The sequence below is a fragment of the Phlebotomus papatasi genome, chromosome 2, assembly GCF_024763615.1.
Source record: "Phlebotomus papatasi isolate M1 chromosome 2, Ppap_2.1, whole genome shotgun sequence".
Classification (NCBI taxonomy): Eukaryota; Metazoa; Arthropoda; class Insecta; order Diptera; family Psychodidae; genus Phlebotomus; species Phlebotomus papatasi.
Window position 1 is genome coordinate 83,209,381 of NC_077223.1, and position 17,601 is coordinate 83,226,981.

The window sequence follows — 17,601 nt, forward strand, 5'->3', positions numbered from 1 at the left end:
ATGTACAGCGAAATTCCAACAATCTGGGATTTCCTGGAGGAACCAGGAGAAATTTTCTGACCAACATGAGTATTCCGGGCGCACTTGACAAAATATACAACAAAATCCCAGAAGATCTGAGGTTTTCTGGAGAAAGTAGGAGAGAAGTCCTGACAAAGATGGGTTTCTGGGAAGCATTGAGCAGGATATACAACAGAATCTCTGGTCCTGTCTACGATGATATTCTGAGATGTCTTCCTTGTTCATAAACATGCTAATTCCAAGAGTTCTTCGATGTTTGAAAGAAACTGAATCTCTGATTTGAATGGTATTTTAGTGAGTTGTAATATTGAAGTTTTAATATTGAAGTCACTTTGTTCAGTGTGTAGGCGAATATTGGAATTTGGTTTCAATATTCTCTTCAATATTGACGTTTTATTTCAATGTCACTTTGAAATGTTATTATTGCAATAATTTGCTTAGTGTGTAGACAGCTAAAGATAATTTGAAATATACTAAAGTCTACAAAAATATTATCTCAAACTGGAATTGAGATTTATGCAACAAGAACAGCAATTCGCTACCTAAAAATCTGTATCCAAAGCTAGTTATATTTTTCTTTTGTCAATCGACATATCGTTCAGTTATATTTCTTAACATTGCTTTGGGTAATATTCTGGCCACTGCAAGTGTAATTTCAGCCACCTTGTTAGTGACTTGACTACCTTATGTGAAATAACGGATAGAAAATTTCAAACTGTCATACGAAACAAGTCGAATGTTTAGTTTACCACATTTATAGAAAAACAAGCCCTGATATCTTTCATGTAATTTATCCTGAAGACTTATAAAGCAGAGACGCAAACCATTTTATAACACTTTAATTCAGATTCTTCATGCAATTGAGTCTTATTTTTCTCAAAATTAAATAATATTATGGATTAATTTTTATGTTTTGTTGATTTTTTTTTAAGATATATATTGATATGCATTATTATTCGAGGATTGTCCTACAATGGTTCGCGTACAGGCTAAGAATAAATTATTTTCTCTTGTGAGTCATTATAATGTGTTTTAAACCTTTTTTTTACAAATTGTTTTATACATCCTAAAAGCTTGTAGGGGGGAAAGTAATACATACATGAAGAAACACTATATAGTTCTCTATTAAAATTACAAATCTTTAAGTAGAGGTTGGTGTCTTGGCTTTAAATTAATTAAAAGAAAACTGAAAAGATTTCTGTCACACAATTTTAAATACTTGATAATGTAGAAGAGAAATTCGTCACTTGTTACACACAAACCTTTATTAACTTGAATTGTCTTTATTAATAAACCTAATTTGACTTCAATGGATCGAGTATTAGCTAAGGCTTTATTTGAAACTTTAAAAATCTGAAAAATCAATTAAAATTCCTTTATTTTTCAAAAGATTTATTTTAAATTCATAATGACTTTTGTCATAGGTTTTTTAAGTTGTCTAAGTCCTTTTAAATAAAATCAATTATAACTAGATGGTTTGTGTCTCGGCTTCGTGTTTTGAAAAACTTCAAATTTTCAAAAAAAAAAAAAAAAACGTTGAAAAAACAGAATTTGTTATGAAGACTAAAAACAAATTATTCGAACTGAATTTTTTGTTCCAGTGGTCACATAAATCTTAATTAAGAGTATCTTTACAGTTGTTTGTGTTCTAGCTATATTAATATTAAATAACTTCTTAGAATTGACCATTCATATTACAATATCTGTAAAAATAAATTTCCTGACAAGTTTAAAACTTATGCAAATTCAGTTCTCCACTAGGGTTTTCTCTGAGTGCACCAATATGCAAAAATGAATGAATACATGTGACAGAAAAATAGATAAATTCATTCTATATACCACTCTATCTCAAATTTTCCAGTCTGTCCTGCACATTGGTCTCTGTTTGCCGACAAATTGCAGCAATAATGACACGGAAATTTTAGTGAGTCAATTGCTGGCACATGCAAATTTCCCGGCTCGCGAAATCCTTGGCAAAAACACAACCATGCTGCATAGCAAAAGTCTCCAGCTGCGGGACACCTTTTACCAAAGTCCCCTGGTGGTTTCAGCAATGTGAGTATTTGCCACCAATTTGAGAGTCTGGATGAGGGAATCGTTAATATGTCAAAAGCCCTCTCTCCTGAATTTGTCCTTTAAAGAGTCCTCCTGGCAATTATGGTGAGCCTGAGTATCGCCTGTTCAACGTACAACCTGTTGATGGGCAGCAGAGCAACGCAAGATGATTGCCAAATTAACAAGGATGACTCAAGAAATCTCAATATCTTTGAGAAATTCATCAAGTGCTTCTCCATTTATCACAATGTCGCCATCATTTTCAACCAAGATCTCGGAAAATCCTCAATTCCGGTGATTCATGGGCTCAGGTTGACTTGATAATTGATTTATTGCTTCCTTCACCCCCAACAATATCCATCCTCAATGCCTGATTTATCGCTAACAGGGCTCTAACTATGTTCTGGATCATCACTGGGCACATTTTCTTCTATGCCCTGGCCAGCACCAAGAACTTCCAGCGTGTCCTCACGTACACAAAGGAATGGTTTATGCAACCATTCAATGCAGCAGCCACAGGAGTAGACACTTTCCTTGTCATCAGGTAAAATACTGCATATTCTGCTATTTCCCATTCAAAGATAACAAATTACTTTAAATCTTTAAACTTAAAGTATTTCAACAAGATTAAATCATTCTTGGAATTTTCTTTCGCAAAATTTATAATACTTTCAGAAGTATTGATGAAACACTGAAAGCATCAATTTAAGAATCAATTAGAATTCTTTAAATTTTATTGCAATGCACTTTTAGAACTATCAAATATTTCACAAACATAAGATTTTGAGAAAAAAATCGAGCACAATATTTTCTCCAAAGTTCTTAGGATTTTTTATTATTGCAATTGTAACTTCTAATCACTTCGTAGTTATTTTCACTGAAATTCTGACATTCTGTACTAAATTTCAAACCATTTAATAAAAACTGAAAATATTGCCCAATTTAATGTATGTATACGTGCTAAATCGCATCTTGGAAATGATATAGAGTCAACTTAATATTACCAACATTATTGCTGAAAATAATGTACTAAAAAGTGTACTAAATTACTACTTGAAAATGTTTTTTAACAAGATAGCCAAATAGATAGTAGAAAAGATAGTCAAATTTTAGCCAATCTTCATTAGCACTATATATTTCAGTATTTGGTTGTTACGCTGTACAACATTTTAGACCATTATTTAAAAACTGAACAGGAAAATTTATTTTGTATTGCTTGTGCTGAATTATAATATTGAAATGAAATATATACAGTTGTACTTATACTTTACTACTGATTACTGAGGATAATATACTAACAAATGTACTAAATTGCAAATTGAAAATGTGATTCAATAACACTTGATTAATCTACGACCGCAATGAATAAATTTCTTATAAGAATTTTTTAGATAAAATTGTAGCTAATCTATATTTTTACTATATTTTAATAATTAGTTATTGTGCTGTGCTAAATTTCAGACCATTTTTGAAAAAGTGAACTGAAAAACTTAAATTGTAACATAGAGTTGAAGTTTATTCCGTTGTAGTTAATCTCACTAATGTTTGCTGACGATAATGTTCTAATAAGTGTACTAAATTGCTTGGAAAGGTAAGGTAAAGTGCCCTTAAGTCGACTGGTTCCTTAATTCGACCAGTAGAGTTATTTATTTAATTTATTTATACAAAAAAATAAATAAAAATAAATTCAAATTCAAAAATCAAACATTAAAATATTGACCCACCGGTCGAGTCGAGGAACCGGTCGACTCGAGGACACTACCTTAATTCGCTAAATTTTATTTTTTCAAACTTTAGATTAATCAATCAATTTTACTTATGCATGTACTAAATTAGTACATAAAAATATAATTTAATGAAATGTAAAAATCTAACCCAATATCGCTGTTACTAATGCACTCATGGATGTACTAAATAATTTTTATGATTTTAAACAGTTAAATTTAAAATATGACAAACATGAAAATCATGGTGTGAAAAGTGCTTATTAAACTCATAACTCAAGCTTTATAAAAACTTACGTACATTTTAGCACTCAGAAACCTATTGTACTAAATTTAGAACACAGCTCATTTCTTAGATCCTTAGATTTGCATTTTCACAATTATTAGTTGAAATCTTTTTCGAGATACCAACCAAACTCTTAAATTTATTTAAGGGTATACTGAATTTAGTACATCAGTTATTTAATTGTCCAATATGCAATTGATTGATAACCACTAGTACTAATTTTTTATATCCTCGTTGGCAAAAAGATATAAAATTGTATGTACTTTCTGGGTTTAATTAAAAACCATTTAATATAAAAACATAAAAATCGGTAGGTTTTTATGTCTTTGATGTAGAACTGTCATTTGTACTAAATTTAGTAATTCAGTAATTACATCAGTACTCAATAGATTGCTATGTTTTTAACAATTTCATACAAAATTAAATCTGTACTAATGTTAGTCACGAAACACACTTTAAGAGAGCATTTTGCGCAATAAACCCACATAAGTCTCTTCTACTAAATTTAGTACATTATTATTATACATCGCATAATATATAGACAAATAGTAGAAGTACACCTAAAACAGTAAGTTAAGATGCACCAGATTAAGTAATTATTAGACGTTAGTCCCTTGTATTAATTTTAGTACAGAAATATACTAATCTAATGTGTAATTCAATTATAGTTTTTAAAGCATCAAATATTTTTTAAGCACGGGAAATTGCAATTATCAATAATAATAAATGAAAATTATTAAAATAATATTTTATAAAATTTAAAATAATAATTACTTTAATTAATAATTAATTTATTAATTATTGATAATTATTGAATTATTTCATATTTAAAAATTTTTATAATAAATTTACTTACTTTTTACCTTACTTTTTACTATTTTAATAAATTTATCACACAAAATTAATAAAGTCTAACGTGTACTAAATTTTTAGTACACTAATACATTTGTAAGTTAAACTGCCAAAATTTAATTCATTATTCAAAAAGTACAATCAGTGATTGTATAAAAATTCAAAGTGATATATCCGATTTTGAATTGAATATCTTGTGAATTTAAAGATGAAATAAAAAGCAAAATGGTGTTAATATTGTTTCACAATAAAAATAATTTTCAAAGTTTTCAGTTCTTGTGTAGATGATGATAAATCTTATTATTATTGTCTTTTATATAATCAAGTATAAAAGCTATATATCTTTATGAATAATCTGCTTTATTTTCTTTGAAAATTCTTAACCAGACAGAAATAAAATTTTTATTCACAACCAAATACCAATAAAAACATCCAAATATCTTGTGAAAAAAAGTCCTAAAATCATAAATCTTTTACAATTTTCAATTCATTTGCCTCAGTGCCATAAACTATATTCCAAAGGGGAATCATGTTCAAATAGCTGTGAAAACCCATTGATATGAGCGAAAATTGAGTTTGTGATGAAATGCAGACGATGAATTTTGAATATTTGCAATTTTCGATAAAATATTCCCATTTATACTATACTTTTGACAAAATATAACGCATATTTTAATAATCTGCACACCAAACAGAATTTATACTTCCCCATTATATTTGTTGTGAATGTGCTTTGAATAGAACGCGACAAAATATTTATGTTGGACGTCAATTAACTTTGGAAATATATCGTTGAATCCGTTGAATCAGTCAAAACAAAATTTGAAAATTTACATTCAAAGTGTTCAAAGTCAAAGAGAAAATTATACTTTATTCTTGCAGAAAATTCTAATATTAGTTTTTTGCTATACAATTTCAGTGGTTTTCTGCTGTCCTACCTCTATTTTGAGTCCTACATGAAGAAGCCAAAGAAGGATGGTGTGATAGCTTTTCTGAAGAGTGTCTGCAATCGTATTCTGAGAATAGCACCATCTTACTACACAATCATCCTATTTTCCATGATAATTGGAATTTATCTGAAGGATAAATCACAATTCAACATGCTGGAAAACATTGAGGAAAACTGCATAAAGTTTGTTTGCATTTTAAACTAAAATTACCTCCAAAAAATCAATCTTATCTTAATGCTACCCAAATTAATTCCGGCAATTTTTTTAACATTGAATTTTTTCGACTGTTTAAAGATATTGGTGGCGCAATGTGCTCTTCATTAACAACTTCTTCCCATTCTCTGAGATCTGTCTCACGTGGAGTTGGTATCTTAGTGTAGATCTTCAGTGTTTTGCAATTACGACACTCTGCCTCGTCATCTGGAGCCGCAGCCAGAGATTAGCCACTGCCATATTCATTGTCATCTTCCTGACGGCCACATTCTTCAACTCATATCTCGGTTATGTCCTCAACTTTGACTTCATGTAAGTGGTCCTTGCTCTTTGTCCCCCATTCACCACTGACACATTCCAAATGGAACCACATTAGAGACTCCACTCTTGAGGAATTAATTTCAATCTTCGAGTAACTGCAAGAACAATCACTCTTGCTGATTTTCAAAAGTCTTGATTTAAAGACTTGGTGAAACTTGTGAATAACGACTGATACTAACCAAAAGAGTAATTACTTTTTATTTGAGCAAAAGGGTGGAAAAGCGCCCCAGTGCAATGCTCGGACTTGTAACAACGATGCTGATTGTGAGATTAGATATTACCTAAAGTACCTAAATTAGATAGATTGTCAGACAGACAATTTATTCAGAACAAAATCGCTCGTAAAAATCTTGTAAAATTTTTGTTACTCCAGATGGAAACTTGATAAGCCCAGATAAGCTTATGGTAGCTGAGATTTTTTACAGACGACCTCGAAATGCATGCGGCGAATCGGGATAATTGCAACTCGGATTGCGTGAGTTCAACTCACAATCGAATTTTCACGCATTCCGAGTTGCAAGCACCGCGAGTTGCACGCATTCCGAGGTCACCTCTAAAGAATCTCAGCTACCATAAGCTTTTCAGGTCTTGTCACTGGCCTCTATTTCAAATAGTCTGAGTGCAGAAGGCCAACGAAAGAAAAAAAAAATAACATTAAAATCGGTTAACAAAAATCAGAGTCTGGATATAGTAAGGGTCGGGGTAGGAACAGATGGGATCCACCATTGGAAAGGTTTCGATTTTAAATACAATATTATCAAAATTTAATCGAAATCGCTTCATACACACCGAAAATACATTCAGGTCAAGACATTTTTGATTGTAGCTCAGATCAGGGAACATCGAGGAAAGAGTGCGACCCACCGTTGGAAAGGTCCCGACCTGACCTACAACAAAATTGAAATTTTGAAAATCGAAAGTTTGTGTACCACTTAAAATCTAAAAGGGTAAATCATCGCAGTGACAAATCAGAGCATTTCTCAAAGTTTCCGTTAACAATTTACAATTTAAACTAAATAAAATCAATTGAAACATTTTTAATAAAAACATGTAAATTAAAATGTAAAGAATCTCAGCTAAACTGATTTTTAGTTAGAATGGATTAAGATTTGTTGTGGGTTCAAAGGCCTTTAAAATAAAAATAAGTTTACCCATATCGGTCGAGTACTACTATATAGCCTATACTGTATGGAAAATGTGCAAAACATGACCCCAAAATCATGGTTTTAAACAGAAGACAGAAAAGGGGCCAATAATCTAATCTATAACAGCTAAATCTATAACACTAAACCTACCATGACCCGGTCAAATTGACCGGTTTAAAATTAACACATATTTAAACGGTACAATGTCACTATCTAACTTTATAAATTTCTTAAAATATGCATGTAATATATTTTTCAGTGTTTAAATTTTAATTTTTTGCTCTTTTCCAAGGCAAATCTGTTATATATATATATATTATATAATATATTTAAAAAAGAACAAATAAAAATTGGCCTATTGCTTCGATATTAAGCAGATATTTAATTCTTTTTTCTACCACAAAAAAAATAATTGCTGAAAAATTATTGGCAGCAATATTTTTGCAAATATCGCACACTATTTGCATAATAAAGATAGCACATAATCACTTTTATTTTAGTCATACGTTTATTATTTATAAATATTATTGTCCAGTGAATAAAAGTTTAATTTTTCCAATAAATGTCCCTCGAGCATGAATTTTTTAGTCACAGCCATATTATTGTTAATTCTTTTGAAAACCTTATAGATAGTTCCTAATATCGATTAATTTGCCAATTAAAATTCTTATTATCAAAGATTTTATTGTTCAATAAACTCTTAAAACAGACTAAGTATAAACTGGTTTACAATCATTCACAGTCTGTTCATAGCAGACAAATTGATTTCAAATTCATTTGCAACTTGAAATTAAAAATTTACTAAACCAGATTTTTGTGAAGTTTTAATTAAAGAAAAGTTCTGATTGTGACCTGAAATATGCTACAAAATCTCTGGGAAAAATGTAAATTAAGTAAAATTAAACTGCATTGTACGGGAAAAAATGCAAGCATCGAGTGATATTGTAGGTACAGTGCCGCTCAATAATTTAAAGACACCCATTTTTTCATGTTTTTACACAAAATTTAAATTATTAACCTTTAAAGCAAGTATAAATTACAACTAGCGCCATCTAAAAATCCATATCTAATTTAGTTATTATTAATATTTATATTAAAACAAGCAAATGTATGTTGCTAAAACATGTTTTTATTAGTATTTTTTTTAAATTGCACAATTTGCATACTTGGTATAAACAAAATACTCAATTGAATGTTAGTATCTGTTTTTGACGATTTTGGATATGAGTATCTAAACTGGCTACACAGTACTACCAACTGTCAAAAAAGGTAAAACTAAATTAGATATGGATTTTCAGATGGCGCTAGTTGTAATTCATACTTCCCAGCGAGCACAGTTAGCAAAAAAAATAGAATTTTCAGTATTTTTTGCTGAATCCGTCTGCTGGCCAGTCAGCACCTCTCGAACAAAAAGTGCTAAGCAAATACATAAAAATGGCACTGTTTAGCGCTCGCAGCGGATGATGGCAGAACTAAACACTGTAGGTAGATGGCGCTGGAAACCATTTAGCAGATTTTCTCTTTCATTTTTTTCTTTTTCTCTCAAAATGAACTTGGAATTTCTCCTGAAATTATTTCAGGGGAATCAACTTCGGGGATATTATAATCACAATTTTTATTACCAATATTGTTATAGTATTTATGCTGCGGTATGCTGTCTATAGAGAATGGTCAAATAGGAGTATTAAACACACTCCCGACCAAAAATTCTGTATTTTTTAGTGAATTGCATCATTATTTTCTTGAGAAAAAAAATTATTTTATTCTGAGGAAATATTCAGTCGGGGGTTATAAAATTATAAACTATTTATGAAAAATATGTCTTTTCTTTTGAAAAAAGCATATTTTCCTCAATTTTTGCAATTAAATATTGGCAATTTTTTTGGTAAATAAAGTTGCAGAAGCATTAAAAAAAATCTTGTGGTTCCCCTACTTAGTAAGTTCAATTATGGTTTTAAAAATACAACAAAAAAATTCTATTAGAAAAATATTTATTAGACCAATAATGCTGTATTGGTCTAATAAAACATTTTTGGATTATAAATTTTCTGAAGCGAATTTTTGCGCAAAAAATACTTTTATTATCACGGTATAATAGCAAATTAACAAATTATTGTTTTTTTTAATACAGCATGTATTTTTTTATATAAAAAATTTATTCGATTTGATGATTTATCTTATAAATTAAAATGATACGTGTTAATAATTTTCAAAAGAGAGATTTTAAGTCAGGAAAATATACCAATAAGATGGAAATCATTTTGCGTCGACTGTACCATTAACTGAAAATGATATAGGCTCTAAATTTCATATGTTCTTGTTAGTGTTTTATCATTTAAATGAGTTTCCGAAGTTTTTTTTTTTTAATATTTCTCGATTTTAGAATTCATGAAATGTTAAAATATCTTGAAAATTCCAAAGAATGTCTTTGGTTATTAATTTTCTGAAATAAGCGGACAAGAATTCTAAAATTAAACACTACAAAAATTAAATTGGTCGGAAAAGGTTGAAGAATACATATTATTCAACATATATTATAAATATTATCTTTTAAAAATTTTGCGAATTTTAATTTTTTTTTACTCTATTTTTTAATGTCAAATGTGGTAATTGTAAGAATCATGAAATTGTAATAATGGAAAGGGTTTATATTTAGCTTCTACTCAATCCCGGCAACCTCAGCAAAGACAAAAACCAAATTCATTAAAGTCTCTCACTCGATTGGGGAAAAAGAATAACTTTGACTAATCGCCGCTACGATCGCTAGTGTCACTTCAAGGTTAGCAGAACTCAGCTGAAAATATATTTTTTTTAGCTGAATTGAAATCGCTTAGCATTTGGTGCTCACTGGGTTGTTTGAAAGGTTATTAATTTGAATTTTGTGTAAAAACATGAAAAATGGGTGTCTTTAAATTATTGAGTGGCACTGTATAACTTTTGCATTTATACATTTTAAGTTTGTTATTTCGTGGAAATATTTACATCTTTTCCTTTCAAATCATCAAATAGAAATAATAGTACGCAGTAAATGTTCCAATCCACATGTACAGCATTTCAGGTGCAAAATAATATCTAATTTCGCAGTAAATCTGCTAGAAAGAAAGAAAGCAATATAAAGTGGAAAGCTTGAAAAAATAGAAAAGCTCTAATGTTTTTCTTCTCTCTCTTTTTTGCCAACAGGTACGATGTTGAATTCAACAGCATCGATTTCCTGTACACACCAGTATGGTCGAGGATTCCTGTTTACTTCTGTGGTGTCCTCGCCGGATGGTTTTTGAGCACGTTCAACCGAAAGCTCTACCTCAAAAGGGTAAAGCTCTCACTTCCGCTGATTAGAATTTAACATACCGCACCCAGTTAGTGTAACCATAAGGGGGGTAGCTTGACTCCCCTTGTGAGAGATTCACCTATATGGTACAATTTTCCACCTCCCTTTGTCACTTGCTCTCGCAGTGAAATTTTTATGAAAGTCAGAAAGAAGAGCCACTGTTTCATCATGTAAAATTCATTACATTATTTCAGGAGTTCATAAGCTACATTATCCGACTTGTTTCATGCTATTCTGTTGGGTTTCTTCAATAAATCACAGATATTGTGTTCCACTTAGCAGAAAAACAGTTGAAAGTTTAACGAATCTTAATTGATTTAAGTGAAATTTGAAAAATTCTATCAACTTATTAAATGGCTTCATTGTGCTTTTAAACTTGTTAGAGATTGAAAGACTTTTCTAATGAACCAAAGGTTTCCCAAATCGTCTGAGTGAAAAAAAAACTATGCCTTTTAAGAGATCTTTAACCACTAACCTTGAAAATTCATTTTAAAGGATAATTCAAGGTTATTGGTTGCATAAGAATAAAATACCGTTCTAGGAGTTTTACAAATTATAAATTCTTAATAACTGTTTTCAACTGATATTTACTGCTGAAATTAATTAAATTAAAAATTAAATTATGGAAGTATTAATTTACCCGTTTGCAGCCAACCCTAAATCCTTCTCCAATGAGCCCAAACACGCCCCAATCGGTACACTGAGAAAAAAAGAGGGTGCGATTAACTTTTTTCCCTCAGAACTTTAACACTTTTTAGGTGTAAAAATTTAATTTTTTAATATTAATTTTACACCTTTTTGAGGATAAAATTAATGTGAAGAAGGGTAATTTTAACTCCTAATACACCTGAAAAGGGTAATATTTACACCGGTCTGGATCAATACAGCAGAGTAAAATTGACATTTCCGGAATGTTATTTTAACTTTTTCGGATTTCTCTCAGTGTAGAGAAGCATTTCCTCTGCAGATGTTTTTAATAAAATAAAATAAACAAAAACTTAAAATATTTTTTTTAAATTGTTTGAATAATTATAGTACGACTCCAATATTTTCGACCCATAAATATTTTAAATACACTGAAAAAAAAATTATTTTGTAAAATTGTTCGTAAATATTTTTAAATTGTAAACGGTACAACCACGGAGAAAAAACGGGGGTGTGATTAACTTTTTTTCCTCATAAATTTAAAACTTTTTAGGTGTAAAAATATATCAACATTTTTAATGTTAATTTTACACCTTTCTAAAAGTAAAAATAACATGAAAAAGGGTAACTTTAACCCATAATACACCTAAAAAGCATAATATGTACACCGATTTCGGATCAATACTGCAGGGTAAAATAAACATTTCGGGAATGTTATTTTAACTTTTTCGGATTTCTCTCAGTGACCTACAAAAAAAAATCGTAAAAGTTTATACTTTTTCGCAAACATTGTTCTTTACATAATCACTTGACAATCATTTTTCAGACTTTTACAAACATTTTTTCGTTGATTTTTGTTTGGCAATATTTTACGAACAAATGACAAAATTTTACGAACTTTTTTGTGTGTTTGCGAACCATTTACGAACAATGTTTGTAAAAACAGTACAAACTTTTACGAACTTGTTTGTGGGTTATATGATTTACGAGCATCTCGTAAGTCCCCAATGAGAATTCACAATCATTTACGAACGATTTTACGAAATATTTTTTTCCATGTAACAATTTGAAAACAATGTGAAATTCCGAATTTAGCATAAGATTTTCAAGATATTTTCATCAATTAATAACCTAAGACAATTTTAAACGATTGGACTAGTATAATAACAAAAACCTAAAACTTTTTGAAGTTTAAGTAGAATTAAATTTTAAAAAGAATGTTTTTTATATAATCATCAAGAGGATTACAGTTCTCTTGACAATAAAATTAACATTATCTATCTATTTAACTTATAAAAATGAAAAAAATAAAATAATTAAGTACATTCGCACTATTAAAGTCGTGTTATAATCTGTAATGTGTTTAAAATGAAATAAAATCACTGTGTTAAAAATGGTTAAACAAAATAAAATTTTATTTTTTATTTATTTTTAATCAATTTTGCCGTTTTACGAACTACATTATTTTTATTATTAATAAATATTTGAATTATTGATATGTCAAGTATTTAATTGTTCAATGTCTTTCGAAAAGAATAGCGGCAGCCGCTGATGAATTAAGTTAAATTAAATCTAAAAATAATTTAAAAATCAGATTACAAAGAGATCATAAGGGTACATTTCATAACCGATTTTGACAAGTTTGGATTCATTAGAAAGGTCTTTGAACCTAGGAAAATTTGAAATTTTGTACGCACTTTGGCTTCGAACTCTTCATATTTTTCCCATATTTTCTTTAACAAATTTGACTTAGTTTTTAGGAAAAGAGTGATTTAAAACTAGCTATTATGATATATTGCCTTAAATAAGTTCGATTCATTAAAGAAATATGAGAAAAATGTGAAGTGTTCGAAGCCATATTGTGTTGTGAAAAGCCTAAAAAGCTTCCATTATTTTTAAAGAAGATGATAGAAAAGAGTGAATCGACCACTCAGAATATAAGTCGAACAACTCGATTTTTTACAAAATTCATTTTATTCGCTCTTTGGATACTTCTTTATGCCCTCTACCATCCCTGTGAATATTATACTTGAAAGATAGTTATATTAAAAAGTTATAGAGATTAGAGATTTTAAATCGCAAAAATCATATACAGTAGGCTCTCGCTAACTCGGCTCTTTTAAGATCGGGCTACTTTTTAATTCAGGCGGCTGTTAAATTTAAACAAGTTTGTTGATATTTTTCAAGTTTGACTATGATTATCGATGAAGCAAATATGTCCAAATTTCCCATGCATTGCCTCAGTTGTAATGTGATTTTGCATTATAAAGAAGTTTTAATGCAATTCACAAAAAGTGTGAATATGTAAGCTCAGTATGAGCACGCAGATGAACAAAAAATCGTTGCATTTGAAATAGTTTGACGCCCGGATTTCTCTCTAATTCGGGTGACATTTTGGTCCCAAATGCCCGAATTTGAGAGAGTCTACTGTACTCTGCATGTAAAATCTCAGCTTCGAATCGCTCTCCTGTAAAATTTGCCCACTGAGAGTTATTCGTTTCTTATTCTGAGCGATCAAAATTTTCTTACAAATATTTTTGACTTTTAGTAAAGAAATGTTCAGAAGGGGTCATCAGGATGTATTGGTCTCAGGATCAGTGGCTTATTTTCAAATCATTCTCTTCTTGAATTCTAAAACCCTGATTGAGCCATTGAATTGCGCTTTTGAGGGAATCTTTTAGTGCTCAATCATATTTGTTGTCATCATTTCAGTCCATCATTCGGGGTTTTTGGCTCCTGACGACCTGCACACTATTCTTCCTTGTTTTCGGTCGGATGGTGAACCACCTGCCAGCTGTCGCATCAATGTGGTACTGTGGCTTTGGGAAAACCGCCTGGGCCATGGGGGTTTCGTGGATTATCGTCGCCTGTGCCACAGGACACGGTGGTAAGTGAATTTTGTCCTCCACCCCAAAAATTGGGAAGCCAACTACCTTTTTGTTCCAGGTATCGTTACGAGGATCCTCAGTGCAAAGTGTCTGCTCAAATTCAGTCGCATGTCCTACTCAGCATACCTGCTGAATCCCATCTTCATCCTCTTCACCATGCTGTCCACAGAGACAGCTCTGCTGCTGGATTTCGCCCAATTGGTTTGTATCTCAGCATCCGGCAGATCAAATGGATTTTTCTTCATCATCCCTCTAACTTCTCAATTTTTCCTCCCATTGTAGCCCATCATCGTTACAGGGATTGTTGTTGCAGTCTTCATTGCAGCTTTGGTGTTTATGCTGCTCTTTGAGAATCCCTACACAATGCTAATTCGAACGTTTGTCGAAAGGAAATGAGCACAAGAAGGTGACTAGAAGCAAAAAAAGAACTTTTGTATACTAAGGAGGTATTAAATGACCACGAGATTTTTTTACACTATACGATTTTTTTTCATTCCATTGGAGATTTTCCCAGGTATTTTTCAGACATAAAGATAGACTTTTAAAATCATTCAATCGATACGGAGACTCATATTCTGATTTTTTATCCCCTGGTTTTCGCGATAAGACTTCGAAAGTGTCAAATAGAATTTTTATGGTCTTCTTGAGATAAAATATTATTTCATTCATTTCCTAAAATATACAGATTGGACAAAAGCTGATAATGTCTATTATTTCGTGCAAGAAATTAAACTGATTATCGCACAATTAGTTCAACGCAAGATATCGAATGTTTCGCATCATACTAACTTGTGCATTTAATTCAATTACTTAAGACAGTAAAGACCCATAAAAAGAGCGTGAAAGTGCGTAAAATGAGCTTTCTTTTCGTCAGCAATGTTACAGAAGTGGCAACTATAATATTTCATTAGATACGATTTTTAAAAATTCTTTTTTAAAATTGCGAAATGGAGAATTCTAGAATATTGACTTATGTGAGTCATGCGAATACATGACTACGGAAACTTATGGAGCATTTCTTTATGACTGCAGTGAAGTGGTTCAAAAAATTGAATTAAAATCGAGTTTCATTAATTACTACGTCTATTCATTATTTTGAATCAGATATTTTTAGCCAAGAATTGGATAGTATTTTTTTGTACAGAAACAGTCATACCGTCGTTGCGGGTGACTTTGCACTCTGCTATCCGTAAGACTTTCATAACTTCTAGCACTTATTGATGGTCTTCGCCGATCCGGTCTACCATGTCAAAGTACATAGGGATATGTTATGTACCAAGTAAGGTACAATGATCCCCAAAAGGATTCTTGTAGTTTCAGTAATAGTCAATGAAATGCTAATATTGGTATTTTGTCAAAAAACGGTTCCGTGAAAAAGTTATCTAAAGGTGCAATTCCAAAATCGATTTCAGAGTAGTAAATTGCCCAAATCCAATCTAAATTTATCTAGCTACAATAATCCACTTCGATTTTGTTGATTATTTTTATTAAAATATTTTTTCTCTATTATCTTCCTAAGAACGCATGATTTATGTTATAAAATTGCATATAATGGTCTTTCTAGAAGTATTTGGCTGAAAATTATCCAATTTTGTGGGAACTTATGATAAAATGACCGAGATATTGAATAACTGTCAAAACAAAATATCTCATCCGATTGAGCTGAAATTTTAGTATGTTGTAGCTGATGTCAAGGCCTTTCCAGAACATACATAAAATCCGACCTAGGTCAAGTGATTGTCTGGATATAAGGGCTCCAAGTTTAAAATTTTGACATTTTCATGAATACAGCATTACAGGAAGCCTCTTTTATCAAAACCATCACAAAAGGCAGCGCTATCGTTAGGCGATGAGATCTAACAAACAAACACAAAAAAAGGAATGTTTTTGTTTATAACAGCGCAATATTTGAGAATCTTAAAAACTCTTTTCGCAAAGCTGAAAAATAAAAATTTAATTAAATGCACTTTTCGTTTATTTTTTTTAAATTATGTTAGAGTAAATAAATATATAAAATAAAAGTCTCAAACATTTTTAATGGTTACTGGGGCATTTGGTTTAGGTTTCAAATATTGAAGATTAAAAAATAAAGACGGCCAAAATATGAGTATTACAAAATTTAAAACTTTGACCCTATGTATCTAGGTAAATACTTGACGTAAATTGGAACATAGATAAGTTTTGAAAAGGTCTTGACATCAGCTACAACATACTAAAATTTCGTCGGTTCCGAAGAAGACTATTGTAAGTCCAAAATGTAAACTTTACAGGAAAGAGGTTTGAAGTTTGACAGCTAAAATTTATTTTCATTAATTTCGCTGCAATTAGTATACTTTCAGCTTTTGAAACTATTTTATCATACTTGCGCATTGAATATCTTCTAGTTAACACTACTTTTAAATTAATTATAGAAAAATTGTGGGCAAAAAACTCAATAATTGGGCACGCTGATTTTAAGTTTTTTCTTGTAACTTTTACAGGAATATCTTAATCAACATAAAATTTTGAGGGGATATAGATCTAAGGTTTCTGAATCCAATGATACCATCTTTTTATACTATTGTAAGTAGACTTACAATAGTCTTCTTCGGAACTGACGATTTCAACCCAATCGGACGACTTTTATGGTTTGACAGTTATTCAAAATGACGGACAGAAACGTCAAATCAAGATGGCGACTACGTCATCTTGTAGATCTCGTGCATCTTACCCTTAGGACTGAAGATCTTCATTGTCGTGTATTATCAGAAATTGTTGATTTTTTAGTATTTATTAAAAAGTGCAAAGTCATCCGCACCTTATCCCAAGTGCAAGCCTTTTTCTTAATTTTTTTTAACATAGTAAAATTTTATAAAATTAATGTTAGTGACACAAAATCCATTCATTAATAACTAAATACAAATAATTTTACCCATTCACTCCCCTCCTTTCACTTTAACTATCCATTTTCAGAGGGTAAAGTTGAAAAACAGCGAAAAAACGTGCAAAGTCACCCGCAACGACGGTACATACAAATTAAATTTTGTACAAATTATAAAATTGTTTAAAATCTAAATTATACAAGCAGCAATTCAATAAAACAAGCCAGTTAAAATTCGAATTTGGTGAGTAAAAACATCCGATCCGTTCGTTAAACAGTAACTTTTGTCAGTTATCGATCCAAAATACTCTGT

At 30.6% G+C, this 17,601-nt stretch overlaps 1 protein-coding gene across 2 annotated transcripts in view; it reads left to right on the forward strand.

Annotated features, from left to right (window-relative positions):
* LOC129804706 (nose resistant to fluoxetine protein 6-like) overlaps positions 1 to 14,906 on the forward strand; it is a 71,608-nt gene extending 56,702 nt beyond the window's left edge. For both annotated transcript variants that reach the window (XM_055852250.1, XM_055852249.1), the window contains 9 exons: positions 1,883 to 2,076; positions 2,163 to 2,387; positions 2,465 to 2,620; positions 5,858 to 6,070; positions 6,183 to 6,413; positions 10,748 to 10,877; positions 14,253 to 14,427; positions 14,487 to 14,629; positions 14,711 to 14,906. In XM_055852250.1, the coding sequence (XP_055708225.1) occupies positions 1,883 to 2,076; positions 2,163 to 2,387; positions 2,465 to 2,620; positions 5,858 to 6,070; positions 6,183 to 6,413; positions 10,748 to 10,877; positions 14,253 to 14,427; positions 14,487 to 14,629; positions 14,711 to 14,824 (1,581 nt within the window). In that variant the 3' untranslated portion in view covers positions 14,825 to 14,906. The remainder of the gene's footprint in view (positions 1 to 1,882; positions 2,077 to 2,162; positions 2,388 to 2,464; positions 2,621 to 5,857; positions 6,071 to 6,182; positions 6,414 to 10,747; positions 10,878 to 14,252; positions 14,428 to 14,486; positions 14,630 to 14,710) is intronic.
* Positions 14,907 to 17,601: the final 2,695 nt, after the last annotated feature.